The following is a 22,667-nucleotide window of genomic DNA, read 5'->3' as shown; positions in this document are numbered from 1 at the left end:
ATAAATTCAGATTAATCCCGTAGTGTAGACATACCCATAGGGAACAACCAGAGTAGTGGGAGAGGCAGACGGGTGGGAAGAAAGAAAAGTGGAACAACAGAGGAAGAGAGGAGGGAAATAAAAAGAAAAACAAAATAGACAGTAAGGAAGGAAGATGCAGGGACGGAAGGAGAATACAAGAGAAAAGAATTAAGATTTTTAAGGCTGGAAAATGGGTTTTATTTCTCTTTGCCTGCCTGTGTTTTATGATACTTTCTGGCAGAAAGAGGGAAACTGAAGAATCTTAAATTGGGAGTGAGGATTAGATTGGTATCAACAAGAGGTTGTTTGTGGGGATCTTTGGGTTCATCAGGCTTCAAAGTTGAAAGGGTTATACCAGAGCTTTCCCCTCCTTAGTACATAGACTGAATGTACATTTCTATCCTCACTTTATCAGGCTTACTGTAGAAATGTATGTGGTAAATTACCAGCTGGTGAAGGCAATCTAGGAGTCACTCTGCATTTGTTCACCTACCATAATTAGAACTCCTTGCTTTTAGCCCTATTGTTAGTTGTGAAATCCAAACACTCTACAGATAAAAGCAGAATCAGGCCCCTTCTTTCATAATTAGCTAGCATACAACCCAGCTAGAAGACTGAAGAGTTATTCTAAGATTGCAAATTTTACTGGCAATAGAGTGGCAAGGTACAAGAATCTGCAGGAGATCTGGTATGAACTTAAATTGTGCAAGCATGCTTAACGTCATTCTTTTTGACCATATCATATCATTTCTGATGCTTTGTATTCTTGCAGTTTAAAATTGCACTCCAATGTGTCTCAAATACATCAGACTTAATTATATAGCCCAATATTTTCAGTAATAGCCTAAAGTTAGGCTCCTAAGTCTATATTTGGACACCTAAATAATTGGCCTCATTTTCAAAAGTGTGGTGTGGCCAGACACTCCCACTGAGCTGAGTGGTTCTCTTTGGGATACGCTTCATAAAAATATTAACATTCACGTTATAAAAAAATCAGGGTGTGTTGGTGGTGGTTTGATTTTAGTGTCCAAAGTTGTACTAGATGCTTCATAGAACAGTAAGGAAGATGTAGCTCATGCCCCAAAGGGCTTCTAGTCAGTGCACCAGATTCTGCCATCCCTACTCACACTGAGCAATACCTTACTACACATGTAGTCCCAACAATTTCAATGGAATTACTCACATAGTAAAATACTACTCGGTGAGAGTAAGGGTGGAAGAATTTGGCCCTACATGTTTGACATCAGTCAATGAGTGAGGAATTGAGCAAGGAAGGATTTGGATCACAGCAATGTGATTACATGGCTATTCACATTGGAAAGTACACATTGTGGTGTTCAGTTCAGAAGGTTTTCATTCTTTTTTCATATGTACAAAATCGAAGGAAGATGAAGATACAAGAGAGTGAATATATTTGATTTGCTTATTGTGGGTTTTGTGGAAGAGGTGATTTTTTTTCAGGCTTTGAAAGTAATAATTCAATAAAGAATAATATAGATGCCTTTGTTTGTGCCATATTGTAACATCTATTGTCTATAGAATAAACAAGGCAATAGTGCTGGCTATCTTCATAACTACAAGGATAGGAAATTATATGTATAGAGGAGCTTAAATTCTGCAAAATACAGGAAAATCTGCAAAACTCCCTAAATTCACAGATTTTCTATGTCTGTAGATTCCTGTTGTCCCTGATTAGACAGATTATATCACTGTTATTGAAATGATATTGCAATCGTGAACTCTGGTTCCTATTGGCTACATTTCCCAGCTTTTTCACATTTGGTATTACAGTTCTTCTGGACCTATGTGAAATGTTTTCCGTTGTCTTAGCTCATTCCATAATAAACGCATCACAACTCCACCACACATAATCAGTCACAACTGGCATTTTTCTCAGCTCCAATAAGTTCAGAACTGCATGAAGTCTAAATTACTTCTGTCCCAGGAGACTGATTCTTTGAGGTCAGGTCAAGCTCATTAAGGAGAAGAGAGTGCAGAGAAGTTTGTGTTGCAGCCTCTTGAACTGCACCTATCATGCATAAATAGATTTTGCTTCCATCATAACCAGAACTGTAAGGGCATTTAACTATTGTATTGCCAGTGCTTCCCCCATGCTGGCAGTAGAATGAATGTTATGGGAGAACCTACTTATGGGCGGCAGATGGCCAAGAGGCTAGGACACCAGACTGGGAGTTAGAAGATCTGTTCCTGCTCTTGCCATGTGACCTTGGGTGATTCACATCAGCATTTGGTGCTTTTGTTCCCCTCTGTTTAGATGGAAGCATGTCAGGGCAGGGACTGTTTCTTATGTTTATTTAACAAAAAGGGTGCCTAATGTCTATTGGGCCTCTGGGCACTACTATAATATTAAGCCTAATGGCAGGCTGAGAGTTAAACTTTCGCAGACATAACTGTTCATATTTTTAATTAAATGAAAAGATCTAACAACTTCATTTACTCCAAAATAATCAATAGGTTAGTACCTTCTGCAGTTTTTCCTAGTGACTCAAAGGACAAAAAGTACAGTGAAAAATAAACATCTTTTCAGTCTTTTAATCTCCTTCTTGAGTCAGCATCAGGATCATTTGTCTTAATCAAAAGATGGAAATATTTATGCCTGGAGGACTCCAATTTTTTTAAACTAGGGAGTTGTGGAAGAAACAAACTGCCTCTTCTCTTTTCCATTCAAGATTTACATATAAAAGTATCCACTTTGCTTCTAGTTCCTGTCATTTCTCAGAATGTGTTAGAATGTCTGCATAGCATTTACAGTAAAGAGCAATGAAGCAAGTAATTGCTAAAAATAAATAAATAGGATTTTAAAAATGCATTTGTGATATGTTATAACAGATAGAAAAAAAATTCAGGGAGGAAAACTGTTAAGTACATGGTAAACCGGCCTTACATGAACATCTGGTGAAAGAATAAATTTTCTCTGCATCAGTAGATTCTGCATTAGCTCAGTGGATCTGATGCCTACATGGGCAGCTTGTCAGGCTTTCCGGGACAGCTGGTCACCCTCTCTTTGGACATTAGATTTCAGTGAGGAGAATGCCTGTCTGCATTAGTCTTCTCTTATTGCTCTACCTTTCTTCTATGACCGTGGTCACCAACCCAATCCTCCCTGGTACTCAGGCCTGTAATCTGATTATCATCTTTGAGTCACCCCTCTCTTTAGCTCTGCCCATCAAGGCTATACTCAAATCTTGTCGCTTTTTCTACATATCATCTTTAACATCCAGACTTTTCTTTCTCACCACACAACAAGAACTCCCTCCCAGGCCTTCACCATCTTCCACCTCCTCTATGGAAGCCTCTTTCCCTCAGTCTTGCCTCCCAGCTACCCAACTGATCCCATTCAAGTCCTTTCAAAAGGCTGCTGCTAAGACCATCTTCCTGGTCTGTTATTTTGGCCATATCTATTGTAATGCAAATAAAAATAATAGTGGCAGCTTGCATCACAATGTTATAGATACCTATGTGCGGAACAGGAGAGGTTGTTGAGAAAGAAGTGTTTGAAGCAAAAAGCAACTAAAGACCAGTGGTATATCTTAGTTTCTGCGAAGGGTGAGATTCTGTGCTGAGCCTCTCAGAGCCGCAGCACAAAACTCACAGCCCAAGGGAAGAGGGGACTAAGGCAGATTTAAGCCATGTTGCGCCTTCTACCACACTGAGCTAGTCCATGGGCTGGAGAGGCCCTTGGCATAACTATGCCCCGGAGGCCTGTTTAAGTTATATTAGCCTCCCCAAGAATGTCTATGGGCTGCATACTGCCTGGAATATCTAGAGCACTGTGTACTGCAGCCTCATCCTCAACACAATTCTCCTGCCCCCAGCATGCCACCGATGCAAGAGCGGTCCTCAGAGGGCAGCCATACAGCTGTTTTCCGCAATGCCTGCACCAGGGGAATCCTCCTTGCCTAGATGTGTGTTGTTGTTTTTAGGGCTCCTTTCTGACACTCTGACCCTTTTAGCTGGCATACAAAGGTTGGAGTGAGGGTGAGGATCTCAGCCCAGGTATGAACACCAGATATAAAGTATTTCATATTTCCTGCAAACTTATTGTGGACTCCTTTGATTTGGGAAGAGATCTTATAATGTTCTGCCACTTCTGCACATTTCTTATCTACTTGGGATTGAGTGATGTGGTACAAAGAAACCGTTCTACACATGTGACCATCTAATCTGCATTGAGTCATTCACCATGTGTCTTGTTTTCTTTAATAGAGTTGGCATAGATCCAGATGAAGATCTGAAAGCAGAAACTGCAAGCCAGGCAAGTTACAGCTATTGATATATCTATATTGACTAACATAATGTTCAGTCATGTTTAGTTCGTGTTTCTCAGTGTAGTAACTGAAAATCTTTAGAGCAGGGTTATCTCTGCTATAAATGCAGAATATGCAAGTACAAAATAGTAGGAGCTTCACATATTTTGTAACTGTTTATTGAGAGGACAGGTACGTACTGTACATTTTTCAGTTTCACCAGGGCACCAGAATAACTTTATCTGATACTGGGTTTTGAGGAATGCATTACAAATAAATATTCACATGATGAAATATTAGTAAAACAGTAGTGGAATTGCTGCTATGGTAAATTCAAAACTTGAATTAGCTATCAACTGCATTTATGAAAACAAAAGATTTCAGAACAATGCTTGATTCCCTGGATTAAACAAAGGAACTATGCATGATTGAAATTCTCGACTCTGGGCATCAGGGTAGGTCAGGTTGCTGACAATGTTCATTAGTCCATCTGAATATAACACTCGGGTTAAAAAACTATAGGCCACTAGGGACCAAGGAGGCTATTTGAGAAACTGCATGTGCTTATCTGTCACCCCATTGTCCCTGCCTTTTTCAGTGTTTATGTCTGAAAATGTTTAAAATACAGCATTATGTGCTGTCCCAACCCTAGTCAAGTTCCCCTGCTGGACATTCACTGGGGTGCCAGGTTTGGACCCATACACTGGAGTTGTGTGCTTCTGAGCTCCCCAGGAACTGAGCGGCTCCAGGCACACTCTCTTACTTTGGCTGCTCAGCTCACTCCGTGGGCAGAGACCCTCCTTTGAAGTGGGACCCTCTGGTCCCTAAGCCCCAAGACCAGTGCTAAACCTCCAAGACTCCCCAGTAAACACAACGTTCCCTGGATGTCACCCTTGTGGGCACTCTGGTTTATAGTCTACCCCTTCAGAGATACAAGATAGTAGAAGCAAATAGACCAATTTTTTTCCAGAGGAATTTCTAAAACAAAACATGCTTTCCTCATAGACAGCACATGACACAGGTCTAGACAATCCAATAAAATACCTGTGTATCATTCCCTGCCTCAGTTTCCTCACCACTCCTGAACAGTCTTTGGGATTTGGTCAGTGTCCTTTCAGAGTTCCAGGTCCTCACTCCTCCAGCTCATGACTTCTCCACCAGATTGTGGAGCCTCCTCTCTAACCCTGACAGCCAGCTTCCTTCAGTTTTGACTGGTCCAGCACTCAAAAGATTCCCTCTCACTGAGGAAGCATTCCCTCTTCTTCCTTTCCTTGAACTTCTCTGCTTCTGTGTTTTTTAAAGGCCTGCACTAACACCTCTGTTGCTTTGCTCCCCTTCTGGAGATTTTCCACTCTCCTCTCCTCTAGAAATCTGGTTTTATCTACATTGCAGCTACACTAACAATATAGATAGCAGTATCTTTTCCAGTTTACAGCACTCTAGGACATACTGATCAACATCAGAGATTTATATTGCATTGTACAATATAAACATTATTTCACCTTAAATGTGGTTTTTTCATGGGGTTGGAGATTGTGAAAATGTGCTTGCACTAGACATCAGTAGATAGGACTTCTAATTTTCTTCCTTTTTCTATTAAAAATGAGAAATACATATTTGTGAATAACAATAAGGCACCTACTGACCCAAACTGTGTTCTGTTAATTAACACCTAGTTCTATTGGCAAAACTCAGCAGCACAATAGAGTAGGTGTGAATAAATATCACCCATTCCACCCCCAATCAGGTCTAAATCATCATACTTTACTGTAAAATATTTTTACTAGCAAGGTAGTCTTGTTGCTCTGATTTCCTTTTTAAATGTTTACTATTTTCATTTCTCTAAGAGCTACAGTTAAACGTGTTATATTAATTTTTATTAATACAGTTCTCTATTTCATTGTGCCTTTCTTCTCTTTTTAATTTAGTACTACGGCCTGTTCTTCACTTTTTCTTTCAGATTGTTTCTTTAAAGTTTTCTCTTTTCCTTCATTGATATCTCTTCTTTTCCTCTATTGTTTTAGATAATTCATTTTCTTTCTCTTTATTTTTCTCTCACACAACTTCAGATACGAGTTTTATTTTTCTTCCATATTAACTTCCAGTTTTCTTCATATATGTGCTATGCTCTTTCATACTACAGGATTTTTTTGGGGGGGGAGTATATCTTATACTTAAATAACTACTCTCACCTGAAAGAACCTTAAAGCACTATTCAGTTGTATAGGACGTGTCGCAGCATGAAGCTCAGGAATGGGAAGTGGCACTCATGCACACACAATTTTTGGCTAAGGAGATTGGCACAAACAAACCTCGTACTACTGTGAAAAGTGTTTTGTGATCCTTAATGTCCAAGAAGGGCAGCTAAGACCTTGATTTTTTTTTAAGTGTTCAGCTGAATATGACATAGTTCATTGGGTAGAATCTATTTTATGAAATTCAAAAGGATGAAAGGCTGGCAAAGTAACCACTGTTGAAATTTAGACCTTTGACTTAGGTTTTCCAAACCAGAGGGGATTTCATACCTGCTTTAGAGAGGGACACATGTTTCATTTACTGCTTTAGAGAGGGAGACATGATGGAATAGTTCAAGAAGCACAGTCCCAATAAGGGCCAAGTTATGACTAGAACCTTCCCATTTGTGTCCTTCTCAGCTGTAGTCCCTGTTCTCATTTGAGAAGCAATGGACTGCTCTCTGTCTCTACTAGGAGGATCTAGTAACTCCAGCAGGGCTGGAGGAAGAGCAGGGGCATGTCCTCATCCCCCCTCTCCATCAAACACCTGAGATAACAGACTAATGGCACAGACAATGTTAGAGAAGGTGTTTGGATAACAGTATCTTGTGTTATCAGCCTGTTATCTAACACATTTTATTGTCAATCTCAGGTGTTATCAAACTGTTTTGAGCTTTGCCTGCCTGCTTGTAGCTATCACACAAGATGAGATGCAGAGAAACCTCTGATTGCACGAGGGAGGAGAGAGAGAAGCTATCTTGACTTTCGACTAGACGAGTTACTTTTTTCTTTTTCGGCTTTCACTGTGTTGTTGTATTGTTTGTTTTTCTACAAATACAATCCTTACAAATACCACCCCCCACACACACACTCACACAGTCTGTTGTATATGCCAGTTTCTCAGTTGGTGTAAATCAGGGTAATTGCATTACCTCCAATAGAGTTACACCAGTTGTGGATCTGGCCCCTTCTATGCTGTTGAGTTTGGTATGGATGCAGATGTGGACTGGGCTGTGGAAGGATCAAAGCCAATGGGTGCATGATTACACAGACCCAGGGGTCATTCACCCTTCTTTGCACAATGAGATGCAAGTGCTGATGGTGCTATTGCAGTTCTTGGGCTTCAGTAGGTGAGCAGCTCTGCAGCCTGGAGGAAATAATTCCATCCCCTCTTCCCCACAGAGGATCCCCTATACAAAGCCCATCTATCTATTCAGCCATGGTACAGAGGATGAGGGTTTGGCCCACTGTGGGTTAAACTAAAGTTTTAAGGCAATATAAAGAGTAAATATAATCAACATTGCTCTACTTTAGCCTTCCTATTGTGACAGACCCAGACCAGTGGGGTACAGGAGTCTGGTAGAGGGCAAATATACTGGTCACTGGATGAGTAGTTTTCTGTTCCCTGAGTGACCAGAGCAGGGGCTGCACTAGAGTAATCAGGAACCTGCTAGAACCAGTTAAGGCAGGCAGGCTAATTAGGACACCTGGAGCCAATTAAGAAGAAGCTTCTAGAATCAATTAAGGCAGGCTAATCAGGGCACCTGGGTTTTAAAAAGGCGCTCACCCCCAGTTTGTGGTGGGAGTGTGAGGAGCTGGGAGCAAGAGATGCAAGGAGCTGAGAGGCAGAGGCTGTGGCGTGCTGCTGGAGGACTGAGGAGCACAAGTGTTATCAGACACCAGGAGGAAGGTCCTGTAGTGAGAATAAGGAAGGTGTTTGGAGGAGGCCATGGGGAAGTAGCCCAGGGAGTTGTAGCTGTCATGCAGCTGTTACAGGAGGCACTATAGACAGCTGCAGTCCACAGGGACCTGGGCTGGAACCCGGAGTAGATGGTGGGCCTGGGTTCCCTCCAAACCTCCCAATTGACCTGGACTGTGGGTTCTCCCAGAAGGAAAGATCTCTGGGCTGTTCCCCAACCCACATGGTGAATCTCTGAGGCAAGGAAATCTGCCAATAAGCGCAGGACCCACCAAGGTAGAGGAGAAACTTTGTCACACTATGTACTACCCACCCTAAATAACAATATGTCTGCAACCTTAACTTCCTCTCCAGTTATTTTATTTGTGGTTACTTGCTGGAGCACTATGCTCCTCCAAGTTCAGAAACCATGCTGCTAATGATAAGCCTGTCCTGACTCTGGAGAAACACTTTACTATAGTCCTACTTTTAATACAAGCCCATCTTGTTGTATTTTCCAGTAGATGGAAGGCATGTTGTATCTTGCACTTGGTAGTGGGAAGAGTAATTATTTGCTGAGGATATTAGTGTAGTTATTGGGGGGGAAAAGACATCAGTATTGAACCCAGGACAGTAAGACACACAAATTAGATTCAAGACAACCAGAAACATGGGCTGAGTAGTCTTACTGCATTACTGTTGCATGCTGGAGCCACACTAATTAAATATTGCCAGTAGATCACTAGCCTTTCTTAACAGTGATGCATATTTCCCTCTGGGGCAAGAAGAGTGATCCAATTTCTGAAGCTTAAGAAAATCTCATTGTCCATGAGGAGAAAAATAATCCCAAGTCCATCCTGATCAGATACTCCTTTTGTGGCTTATCACTTTCACTGTCAGGAGGAGATACAGGAAGCTGTGCTTCAAAATAGCAGCTCTTGGCAGATTGTGTCCGTAATCACCACCTGGACTTCGCAGAGCCCTGATCTGTACACTATCCAGATTATCCGCCCCGCCCCTTGGTTTCTTTTTTACTTTCCTAGTTCTATCTTTTCTCAGGTGCATTTATCATCAAACCCTCTTGCATAAACAGAATGTACGATAAGTTAGCTCATTTATTTCCACTCATTTATTGATGGGTTTTCATAACTCAGTTCTGAAAGGCCATCAATAATGTGTAGAAATAAATGAATGCAGTCAGTCCACTGCATATCCTACACAATTAGAATATAAACACACAAAGCTAATTCTGATGACCGGGCATACAGGATAAATAGTCATTAAGCTGAGTTGCAACGCCAGTCTACTCCAAAAAAGACAAAGCTTTTTCTTGCTGTTTTTTTTTTAACAAGGATCTAATTAATTTCCTCACAAAACAAAGATGGTTGATAAAAGCTTTTATTCAGCTGATTTATGTCTCTCAGCTATCCCGTTAGGTGCATCTCCACAGAGACTACGTGAAAGAATGTATTTTCTGGAAATATTTTGGAAGAATACTGTAGGCGTGTTATAGGTCTCGTGGAAGCCCAAGCAACTTACTGTACAGCTATGAATAGCTCACGTGCTAAACTAAAGTTCAGAAAAAAGAGATGTGTTTAACTGTCTATTTCTTTAGCTCCTGGGAAGGAAAGTTTCCCTACACTGTCATTCTCCCTATTAGTCTTTCCTGCAGGCCTGCTGGGGAACTGCAAGTGACTTTTTGAAAAAAACATGGGTTATTTCTGTGTAGGGGTTGGAACCACTGCCAGTTTCAGTTCACAGAGATCCTCTTATTTTTCCATCAGACTGCTGGCATAGTGTGGCCCCCCACTGCCACTAGCCGGTCCTGCAGGAAAAGCTGTAGGTTCAGACTTTAAACCTGCAGATCCCTGAGGAGCTGCCAGAGATCAGGAGCATCCACAGCCCCTGCTGCCTCTGCACCACCCCTTGATGGTATTGTTCCTGCAGGATTTGGACTACCATGAATTCCCCAGGCCACCATCATTCCCCATGAGACCTCCCTGCAGCAAAAGGATTTTATGGCATGAGCGGAAGCCACACAAGTTAAAACTGAATCCTTCCTCTCAACTCAATGGGAGCTGAATCAGCTCCCAGGAATAAATTTTGGCCCATGTGCTACAGGTGTAAGTTTATCGTGCTCAATCCTGCAATTCTAGTGTTGATGAAACTGGCACTGACCTCATTGGGAGTTTTGCTGATATGAAGCCTCAGGAGTCAAGTCCAAACTTCCACCCAAGCTGGAACGGCCACACTGCTATTTTTAGTGTATTAGCTCAAGCCCTGCTAGTGCAAGTCTGTCTACCTGCGTTGAGAGACCGGCTCCCAGCTGCAGAGTAGCCATACCCTATAGGGGATTATCCAAAGCCCAATTAAATGAATGTAAAGATTCCTATGGACTTCTGTGGGGTTTGGATCAGGCCTTGGCAGTGGGTAGCCCTATTATTATGAACCTTACACGCATCATGGTGTGTGTAAGGGATGAGAATGTTTGTATTATTAGCTTAAAACCGAGAAATAATGAGACAAATAGAACTGAAAAATGCAGAAAGTAAAATGTTCCCATTAAGCATTCCATGGAGAATGAAGTTTAAAAAAAAAATACATACCTCAAACTTAAAGCCAAAGAGGAATAAAACTGTAATGGAGTGTGCTATTTGGAATGCCCATTCCCATTTCTATTCCCAACCTGTTATTAATTCTTACGCTATTTTTCACATAACACCCAGAGCGTAACTAATTACCCATCTAGTATATGAGGAGGTTGTAAAGCTATAATTCCAGACTGTGGTCATGATCCTGCAAGCTGTTCTGTAGGAGGCAGACCCCTGTGCCCATGCAGAGCCCGGCTGAAGTCAGCTTGCAGAATGGGGACCAATGTTAGTTTTCAGTATTTTCCTGCACTGATTCCAATCTGTAGTCCCCAGTGATGGTACAGTTTTTGTGTGCATTTTTGTTTTCTTATCAAGCAAAGAGGAAAAATGGAAAGGAAACTAGTGTCATCATTATTGGAATATTATGCTCCCTTTGGAATGACCTTTTTGTAAGCCATAAACAAATACCATCTGAGCTTGACAGAAGTAAACTGAAGTAATCCCACTACAGCAATTTAACAGAAATATCATTTTTATTGATCTCAGAATATAGTGCTTCTCAGCTGCTTAATAAAATTGGAATCATTAATAAAAGTAAATGCTGAATTATTCCACTCAAGCACCAGCACAGCAAAGAGAAATGTGCTGATGATCTAATTTGCCCATGAACAGATTCACATACTGAGATGAAATCTGAGCCAAAGAGGTTTTTTTAATAACAAAAAAATGCAGGTAAATGTAATTTGGTTTGACAAGTATTTTTAATATCAAAACTTTGTTTTATTTATGTTTTCAAAAACTCTTTTGATTTTATATATGTATTTATTTTGCAGAAAGCAACTACTGCGGATAAGAACACAACCAAGGCTGAGAGTGCGTGGCTGTTCAGAATATGGTATGGGTTTGATCATAAGTATCCTTTTATTCTTATAAACAGGACATTAGCTTCGTTAAGCATTTCCAATGTGCTCCGCATAAGAGTCCAAATGAGGTGATAGGGAGGGATAGCGAATCAGGCTGGGAACATCTGTCCAGAACAAAGTTTCATCAATGTATTAAAATAAATTAATCTTGTCTAATTCCAGGATATAAAACATGTGCAGCAACGAGCCAGCTACAATGTTGTTCCAATTTGGGAGTGAATTCATTGCTCAGGAAAGTGAGACATTTAAGACCATATAAAGCCGGATTGTGGATGGCCCATATGCAAGTGAGCAAGGGCCCTTGAGTCCCCCTGTACAGGGTCCAGTCCCAATCACCATCCCTATAATCCCCTCGGCACAGAGCCTACTGTCTGCTTGTACATCTTGGTTCAGTAGCCATGCCAGAGAAGGTGCAGAAGGGGTGACGCATTGGCCCTGGTCACACCTCCCCAACAGGCATCCAGAGGTGCATATTCCACACACCCTTGTTGGGAGAGGGGTAGCAGTGGGCACATTCTCTGGGTACTGGGGGGCTCCCAGAAGCACTGAGCCTTCTGGAGAAATAATGGCTTCTGGTGCTCCTGCTGGGGCAGAGCAGGGTCACCTTGCCTCCACGCAGGCTGCTTCTAAAAGCCACACTAGAGCCCACAGAGCCAAATTCTCCACGGCCATGCACCTTGTATCCTCACCAACACCTGTGTAAAGTGGCTGTAACAGGGATCATGCTGGTTTGGTATTGGTTTTACATGCACTTTGCACAGGTCTCAGTGATACTCATGATGCAAGACAGTGGGGAATCAATGTTATAGAGCAGGTACTAATGCAGTGAAGATCACAGGAATCATTCTGTTGACTTCCATGGATACAGGATCAGGCACTAATTTGGTAACACCACTAATGTACCTCAGTGCTGCCTAGCCAAACTCCTGCTGTTCCATCCTGTTGCACCATACTGGAGCACAGAGCAACACTCATGCCATACATTTCTTGTATGTTTTTCTGATGTGAGCACAAACAAACTTGTATGAGAACATATCACAACTGATAAAATGTTACTCCATAGCAATGCAGCTTCTTATTAGAACGCTAGTGAAATTATCCCTCAAAAGTCTTCCAATCGGCAAGACTATTTGGTAAGAAATATAAATATACAGCCCCTAGTTTTATCTATCCAGGCAGTTCTAAGGACCAAGAAGTTAGAATTAAAATGTGTCACTAGAACAGACTTAAGTTCACAGTTTTATACTTTCCAGGCACCGTGGAAAATAGCATGTGCAATGCACTACAAAGGGGAAGAATGTGTTTAAAAAATAATACTAAATGCCATCATTGCTTGCTTTAGATACACACTGATCCCACTCCTTCCGAAAGAAGAGCCTGTATATCAGTAGGAAGGGGAGAACTGGGCAGAAAAGAAGATGGTTAAGAAAAAGGGAGAGAGAATGGGAAAAGACAGGAAAGTGAAGAGGGATGAGTGAAAGAGAGAAGGAAAAGAAAATAAAGAGGGAGCTAGGAAGACCAAATAAAGGGGAAATAGGGTAGGGATAGAAGGGGAAGAAAGCAAGAACCAATGTAAAAAGAGCAGAAGACAGACCAAAGGGAAGGAAAGGGCTAGGGGAAAGGTAGACTTTAGGAGAAACCAGGACAAGGTCAGTGAAAAAAGGAAGGGAATAGTGGAGAGAAACAGAAGGAAAAAATGGTGGGAGAGGAGAGAGGTTAATTGAATCTATGATCCAGGTTGCTGTGAAGTGGCAGAGCAAGCCCCGCCACCATTATCTTTTTGGAGATACCCTGCATAATACAGAAATCCCAAAGGAGAAGCCTTGTAGATCTCCAATTCAGGACAATAGCCCTTGCTAAACTTTCTTCAATTTAGAAAGTTTGACTTCCAAGGTGTTTGCATTTCAAGAAAACATTACTTTTCTAAGTGATTTTTTTGAAGAGATTCTGAAAACGAAAGCAAATTTACATCTTAAGTAGCAATCTGTCTTCTAGTCTGGTAATAATCTTGCTCCAGTGTTCTCATTTTCAAAGACTGCAGCCCTGCCATTATCCTACAGGTATATTTTCATTTTAAAAAATATGACTTTTAAGTTTTATTTATGCTGAAGACTTGTATTCAAATCCCTGTGGAGAAGGATGGTTCAACCCACTAATACTTGGAATGATAGTTCTGAGCTTTTCTGCAGTGTGAGTCACTATTCTGCTTCTGAAATATGTTCCTATTCCTTAGAGAGAGACAAATTATCTGACCAAACTTTTCTTCAATATCTGTGTCCTTCTCTTAGCAATGTTATGAAGTTGTGCTGCTGAATTTAAAAGAAGAAATTAATACAATTGTCATGTAGTGCAGTATTTATGCCTAGTACAGGATTGCATAATAGATTATGATAAAGCGTTCAAAGACAAGGTGCTGAAAAGTAATCATCTGTCTGGTTACACACTTAGGAAGAGTCCATGCCTGTGACATTTCTGTGGCCTGACATTTGCTCTAAGGTACCAACACCCACTCTTCTGGTAATAACATCCCTAATGTCTGTTTATTTCATGCAATGAGGCACAATTGCAGCAGTCAAAGGTTGCCTTATTTCTTGATATCATTCTGAAAGATTTCCTACATTGACTTGGAGAATGTTTTAGGGACAACATTGTAAATTCAGCCACTGGGGGCCTGGTCCAAAGCCAGTTTGAATCCATACGGGTCTTTTCATTTGCTCTAATTGGCGTTGGATCTAATCCTAGATACCTAAGAAAAATACATCTCTCTCTATCACTAAGATAAAGGAACATTAACATCAGAACAGTGAAAATTAAGAAGAAATAATTTGAGTATTTGGATACTCCCACTGAGTCTTTCATTTCATAAGTACAGAACAAGATAAAACATTTGGTATCTTAATGTGGCTAAATGTCTGAGAGTCTGTCTCTGTGTTCATGGTTTTATAGCTTGGAGTGTATCACCATTTTGAGCTGTAATATAATACTAAAAGATGATGGGAAAGAAAAGTGTGTGGGGGGAAATACTAACTATTTCAAGAATATTTATTGAGGTAATAGAATTAATGTCCCAGCACTGTCATGTACATGATGTATTATGGTTGTTTCAGTTTCCTTCAAGGGCAGCCAGTGTATTTGTATTGAATATAGCGAGATTTAACTAAAAAATAAAAGGGCAAGTGGAGTTTTTGATTCTTTCCATTTTGGGTCATTAGCACACGAGGACTCGGTCCACAGAAAGGTTGGAGTGAAGGTGTTCACTCCAGGACCATACCAGTAAAGGAACTGTGACTCAAGGAACCATCCTGGTCTGTTCTTCCTCCAGGGTGGCTGTAATCTGCTGCTAACTGGTACCCACGTCAGCTCTCCCCACTACCACGGCTCCACCCATTCCCCACCCCTCCTCAATCACTTGCTACAGAAAGGTAGCATGCAGGTCTTCCGCATCCACTTACTTCGGGTCTGGGAAGCCTGTGTAGCGGTCAAAGGGGGTTCTTTCCCCACTATAGAGGTATACAGTGCAAGTCACAATCTAGCCCAAAGAATTATAATATTTTAGAGTAGTGACTTGCAAAGAACATTTCCCTGTTTTTCAATTACACCTCTACCACGATATAATGCGACCTAATATAACACGAATTCGGATATAACGTGGTAAAGCAGTGCTCCAGGGGGGCAGGGCCGCACACTCTGGCGGATCAAAGCAAGTTCGATATAACGCGGTAAGATTTTTTTTTTTTTACTCCCGAGGACAGCATTATATCTGGGTAGAGGTGTACCACTGGGATACATACAACTTAACAAACCAATTTGGGTTAAATAGTCTTGTAGCAGATTCTTTGTCCACTAAAATTTCCTTCTCTTTTCTTACGTTCGGGTAACTGCCATTTCCCCAACTTAGATCATTTTGCCCTCTCTGTGCCCACAATGGTCCTCACTACCCATTCTGTGGCCTCACTCTAGAAGAAGACTACAGGCTTATCAGTCTCTGTAACCCACAACATAGAGAGTAGGACATAGTGATGGTGAAGATGAAGGAATGGTTGAGGGGAAGAATGGAGTGTTTTAAAGGGGAAGAGAAGAGAGAGAACATAATACATGTTAATATATTAATACAATGCAGACTTTGTACTTCTAATGGATGAGCTCTCTCGTCAACATAACACATTAAAAGTTAGATTTGAGGAACAACAGATACTGCAAGACAGAGGAATAGATGCCCTGAGACTCCATAGAAGGAATGGAGTGAAGCCAATAAGAAGGGAACGAGGAGGAAGACCAAAGGCAAGGGATGCATAGTAAGTTTGTTTTTATTGCTTAATAAATACTGTGTGTAATGGACCTGGTCTCAGGCTCAGCCTACAACCAGGACTGATTTTTTTATTGACAAAGGTGTAGGGATGTGGCTGAGCCTGATTCCCACATTGGACAATAGAGAGCAGAGCATCCACTATTCCTGCCTCTAATGTCGTGGAGGAGAAGCGACAAGTGAGCATTTGCAACGGGGAGATAATTACAAAATATATGCAAAAGCCTGAGATGTGTGTTGGTAGAGTAGGGAATGCTGGGATTGTGGCGATACAATGATAGGCCCATCTCTTCCTTGAGATAACTCTAATGATTTCAATGGAAATTAGTCATAAATTCCTTTCAGAGCCTGGTTTAAGTGCCTTCTCTTCTGAGTTTCTTTTACACATACTGCATTGAAAGGAGAAGGAGGAGGAGCCACTCTCTCTTCCTTTACAGATATCTGTTGAATTTGAGGGGCCAAATTCCCTATTTGGCCAAAGGAAGCTGTGTTCAGGAATAGATATAGGAACTTTAATTGAATAAATCAACTTTTCATGGAAAAGCTTACTTGAGTATTTCTGAAAGTATTCACCATTCTGATATATTCCTTTCAGAGTCTAAAGGAAAGATATTTATAGTCTTCCTATCCCCTTGAATCAGCTAAGAGGAATTGCATTGATTTTAAAGGCTTTCAAAGTTTATTCTGTTTAATTTAGTAGATCCTATTTTCTTTTTCATCTCTCCCTATGGCTTGCACATAGGCTAACGGTACATTTTACTTCATAGGCAGTCATTAGAAGTGTGATTGAGAAGTTGTGAGAACACAGAACAGCCTTTCTTTTGCTTACCAAAAGCAATATTATGCATTCCAAAGGAGGGAGTCAAAGGGAATTTCACCATCTTATGATCTTCAGCTGAACCTTCCCTATGATGACTTGTCATTGTCATACCAGAGACAGATGCCTTGGAAAGAGATGGGGAGTTACTATAGCAATATCTCTTGTATATAATTTTCTCCTTCCGGATAGAAATTGAGGGGCTTCCTAGTTACTAACATTTTTAGTTAGATAGTAGTGATATCTTTCACTTATGTAGCACCTTTTTAATCTGAAGGACACCAGACTGCTTTATTATTATTTATTGTTTGAATTGCAGTAGAGCCTAGGAGCCTCAGTCCGGGACCAGGACCCCATTGTGCTAGGTGCTGTACAAACACAGAAACAGATGGCCCTTACGTCAGAGCTTACAAATGGACTATAAAACAAGAGACAACTGAATATAGACTGACAAGGGAGTACAAGGAAACAATGAGCCAATATTGGTCAGCATGATTGGCAGTGGTCTGAGCTCATAAGCAGCCTAACCATTGTCAAGTTTTTTTGTAGGCATCATGGCAAAGAGGAGTTTAGAGGAGGTAGCTTTTCAGATGCTTCCATGAAGCAAATATCAAGCATGAAGATGCTTGTTTGAAAATTTAACAAATGGGTGATGGTGACCTGGTTCAAATGATAATCCTCTCACTCTCACCATTGACCTAGCTGACAACTTCACAACCATGCAAAGTAGGAATTTAGGGATGGAAGCAAAGAACCCTTTACCCAGCTGAGACTGACACAAGATTCAGGTACTCGTATACCAGAGGTGGGTGCAGTATAAGAAACATGGATAGACTGAAAATTTCAGGCAGGCTGAAAACCAGGATACGAGGTCTAACACCCCTGCTCTAGCAAAAAGAATCTTAAGATCTTTAATTGCCTGAAGTGGTCAGGATTTTGCTTTCAGCTCTCCTTCCAGGTGGCACTTAAAACTGCAAACTGCTGCATAACATCATTCTGGAGAATTAGTTTGTTACTGACTTAGGGACCTATTCAGCTGCAAAGAAATCTGGCCATTGGAGCTCTTTAAGTCCCAGAAGTCTGCTTGCGGTAGTCACACAGTGGACTGACCTATTCAGAGAGTGGGTTGGTCTGTTGTACAAGGTGAAAGTGGAACACTCTCCTGCTCTGTGGCTGGATCTTGGCGAAGAGAACTGACAGCTGGCTGCTCATGGAGCTCATGTAAATTAGTTCCTTGCCTCTTCAAGCAGCGCTACGGAGTATTCTTGTTCCATCCCACTCCCTCATTCTGGAGCCATAGAGAGACTGAACGTTACAATAGCCCTAGGACTGTGAAGCCCTGTAGGAGCAAGAGAGACATGATCTATTTTCTTAGCTTGAATGGTTCAGGGTCCAGGAAAGGAGAGGGACCTCTCCCAGTGCCAATAACTGTAGTTGAGGTTGAATTGGAGCTCCTGCCACCATCAGTGTGAGGCTTCCTTCTCCCCCTCTCCATAACTGCTGTGATTACTTTTCATTGTGATAGCTCCTTGTGTTGAGGAGCGCCTCTTCTTTCTTTGTTAGTAGCTCCAACTCTGTAAGTGAGTTTCCAGCTGTGAGAGAGTCTTTGGAATGGTCAGCCATTTTCACTCTTCTCCTTAGCTGGCTGTCAACCAACCCAGAAAGAACTCGTCCTCTGCATGGATGTCAGGAAGGCACTGTCCCTAGGAAAAAGCAGAGCAATTGTGTAAACCTTTATGTGGTCATCACCAAGAAGGAGGGGACCCTTGAATACTAAGCAGTTGCAGTGGCCAAGTATATCATAGAGCTTTCTCATATACAGGATCTGCAGAGTCTGCTTTGGTTTCCATAGGGCCCCCAGAAACAATAGTATTAAGCAACAATTGCAATCGCTCTGAACTTGCTTCAGAATTCATTCAACAACCTCTTTGTGGACATGCAATCTGGATTAAAAAGCTGACAGTGAAAACTCAGTGTTCTTCGTTGTTGTGTAGAGAATCAGTACATCTGATTTGGGGACATCTCCTGGCCCTTTTCAAGGACCCAAGACTGTAGAAGTCCTGCAAATTATCTTAATAAATAAACATGGCTAATGATTAACATGAATAATAAGTGACCTCAGTTTGTCCACCATATCTTAATAACCAGCTCACAGATACAAAAGCACCCCAAAGAGGAAGCTGCAAAAAGATTTTTCAGTGCTACCAAAACTTGCAACTATCTAGTCCCTGTAATAGTAAGAATTAGAAAAAAAGGTGGGTGTGAGGGAGGCAGGGATGGAGAAGAATGGCATGACTTCAAAAAAGCCATTAGTGTCAAGGTCATTCTCTCCTTCTCTGGGTGTCCAAACTACCCATCATTCTTACTTCCTCCTAGGTCTGTTTCTCTTTACTGAGTGGAGCTGTAAAGTCTTAGCAAACAAAGAAGTAGAGGTAAGGAGCATTTGCAGTATTAGTGTTCCCACTGAAGATGGTGGTGTTTTTATTATTAGTTGCCATTATTGAGAATCTGAAGGTTGCTGACCTTTCCAGATAAATTCCCTGCTGGCTCATAGGGTACAATGGATAGAAACTAGATTATGTCTTTGGTGCCTGCGCCGTAACATTTGGTGCATTTTCTCTAGTGACTGGCCTGTGTCCAGGTACTTGAATCGGAAGGAGAGCCACAAAAATCTGAGCATAAAACCACCACTGATTAGACATAATATTCAGTAAAGATGTCTAGAATTCATTCTCAGTTCCTTGAATCTGTGGAAATAGATGATATTTTGGGATAGGAATAGACATGTTACACATAATGCCCAGTCAAAATGACTTCAGATTTTTTGCAAACCTAACCCTTGATATTTAATTTTAGAGAAGGCAGTACTATAAATGATCTGACCTTATCTGTGCCAATGACGACTTCCCCACCGTCTGCCAGAAAATCCATTGGCAGCCTCTGACATGGTTCTTGTAATATTCACAGTCCCAACAATGGAGGAAGTAACAAAACTTTCAAAGGGTCACATAAATATTCAAAAGTTATAATAGTTATCTAAACCTTTTGGGTAAGCAAACTTAAACTGGAAATCCTAGGAGAGTGAGCTTTCTTGAGGGCTTCTGGTACTTTTGCTCAGTCAGGAAATATTTCTAGAAGAGCCCCCAGGGCCTGCCTCCAATATCATTCACCAATTCCTAATTAAACCATGAAACTTTTTCAGTTTGGTTCAAGCCACTTCCCTACATTTAGCATGCCACATTCATGAACGAAGCCTAGCATAGTCAGATCAGCTGCTGACACATAGCCAAAAAAAGAAAAATCTTCAATATACAGAAACAGGTAAATAGATTTTGTTCAAACTAAAAAAATCACATTTGGGAAAATATTAAGAGTAAACATCTTTATCACAAAAGAAATTTGGGAGTTTCATTCCCCGAAAGATACTGCCAATGTGAAAAAAGTTCATAGAAACACAAGAAAAAAATATTAGAGTGCTGTGGTGACAAATTTAAAAGGACAGATTAAAAATTAGTGATTTCATGAAAACAAATGGAGGACATATTAGTCTATAAAAAAGGGAAGGCTTTCAAAATCAAAGAAGGAGAGGAATGACTAGACTAGAACAAGAGGCTGTAACTAGAAGTAATGAGTTGAAGTTCAAAAAGGAAAAATTCAGACTTATTGTCAGTCTCTCACTCCTAACAGAAAGATTTAATAAACTGTGGAATGTTCTCCCATGGCAAACTGGAAGCCCAATTGTTTTGTACATTTAAAACAGGCCTGACTAAAATAGCAAAAAAATATGTTATAAAGAACAAACCTGCACTGGCAAGAGAAGGGATTAGATCTGTTCCATCTCTAATTTCTACCCTTTTATGGTTCTATGAAATACCACCAAAATTAAGTTATTCTTGAAGTAGGCGTTGTCAGACTGAAGCCTTTTACATTGCTGCTAGCAAGCCATTACAGTGAATTTCTTGAACTCTAAAGTCTTCATAGTAATGTGCAGTGCTGCTGCCTTTGAAGGAATAAATAAAGGGACATATGGGGAAAACTTTATTGGATTTCAAGAAAATCAATGTTCAAAGTAAACAATGAGTGTTGCAGACATGGGACAGGTGGGAAAGGACAATTGAGTCATCATTATTGGAATCTTAAAAGCCAGGCATGTTTTTGTATTAAAAAGAGATTCACAGAAGAGTCAGAAAATATATAAGCTTTTCAAGTTTTTTTTACTGAACTTTTTCTATCATCTTAAAGAGACAGGTATTGCCAAATACTATCCTCAAATCCTTGTGAATGTTCACTGATTTCAGAGGGAGTTGCACATTGGTAGCTGAAAGCAGAATTTGACCCACAATCTGTAGTAGACAGGGCCGGCTCCAGGCACCAGCTTAGCAAGCAGGTGCTTGGGGCAGCTGCTCCGGAGAGGGGCGGCAGGTCCAGCTATTCGGCGGCAATTCGGCAGATGGTCCCTCACTCCCGCTGGGAGCGAAGAACCTTCCCCCGAATTGCCGCCACAGATCGCGATCGCGGCTTTTTTTTTTTTTTTTTTTTGGCTGCTTGGGGCGGCCAAAACCCTGGAGCCAGCCCTGGTAGTAGATAATATGATGTCCAATAGTTAGATTTTTTTATTTAACAATATGATTCCCATGAGCTAGAGCATCTTCTATTGGTGCTATATAAGGTGTTCTCAAACAAGGACCACTTCTGATTACAGCAGTTGTCTCATGGACTCCTCCCCTTCAGATCACAACTGTGTGGTCCACCTTCTATTTGCAGCTTCATAACATTCTTGTGGTAACTACAGTAATATCAAGGAAGTATACAATATAACCTATTTTAATTAGAGCTGGCTAGAAACCAGAATTCCCATTTTGCAGGAAATTCCAAAATTTCCAAACAAATTCCACAGAAACGGAACAAAAAATGACATTTCAAAATTTCACACAGAATGGGAATTCCAAAATTTTGTTTTAAAATAGAAATGTCACTTGGCAATATTTCAAAGGCTGTTCAGGAGAGGAGCTGGGCAGTTTGGGAAGCAGGGAGCCTTGGTTCCCAGGCTGCAGAGGTGCTGGGAGCCTGTGTTTCCAAGGAACAAGGAGACTGGGAGCTAGACTCTTGACAGCCCACCTGGGAGCCCGGGCTCCCCAGCAGTCCATCTGGTGAACTGGCAGGAAACCAGGTCAGGGTGTCCCAATGGTACCCTTCCTGGTTTCCACTGGAATTTTCTCTGAACTAACATGTAATCATGGACTGTTTCAATATCAACAAATCCACATTTTCCAACAGCAAAACCTTCCATCTGAAAATTTCTGACCAACTCTAACTGTAATTTCCTTTAGCACGTTTCAGCTCCTGGAAGTAAGGCATTCTTTTCAGGCCATCACCACGTTCTTTGTGAACCACTGATGGGCTGCACAGTTTTAGAACCTCTATGCTATATATGCGAGCTGAGCAATTCCAACCACACCTCACACTAATGGGTTACTCGGGTCCCAGTCATGAAAGTTATTGATCAGAGCGATGGCTGCTCTCAGCTCCCAATAAGGGCACACACCACTTGCCAGGAGGTACTCAACACCTGGCAGAATCAGACCCTCACTAGGTTTTCTTTTTCTTTTCACATCACTGTGTGGTTTTATTAAATCACCATTCACAATGGTAGCATGTTAGATTTAGACAGAGTCAAAATTTAAAGCAGAAGAGAGATTCGGCACCTACAGTAACAAGACTGCATAAAGCACACTCCATTCTTCTCACAGACATGTTTTCTACAGAGCTGATACATTAATATTGACCCAGTGCCAAATGTTCATGTATGGAGAAAAAGTCAACCAGAAA

At 41.1% G+C, this 22,667-nt stretch overlaps 1 protein-coding gene across 1 annotated transcript in view; it reads left to right on the top strand.

The window, feature by feature from the left end:
* Window positions 1-22,667, top strand: part of SLC9A9 (solute carrier family 9 member A9) — a 328,270-nt gene that overhangs the window by 247,343 nt on the left and 58,260 nt on the right. The window contains exons 13-14 of the mRNA XM_054040764.1: window positions 4,249-4,297; window positions 11,626-11,705. Coding sequence (XP_053896739.1) covers window positions 4,249-4,297; window positions 11,626-11,705 — 129 coding nt within the window. The remainder of the gene's footprint in view (window positions 1-4,248; window positions 4,298-11,625; window positions 11,706-22,667) is intronic.

The sequence above is a fragment of the Malaclemys terrapin genome, chromosome 9 (assembly GCF_027887155.1).
Source record: "Malaclemys terrapin pileata isolate rMalTer1 chromosome 9, rMalTer1.hap1, whole genome shotgun sequence".
NCBI classification, from domain to species: Eukaryota; Metazoa; Chordata; order Testudines; family Emydidae; genus Malaclemys; species Malaclemys terrapin.
This window is presented reverse-complemented; position numbering and strand designations above follow the sequence as displayed.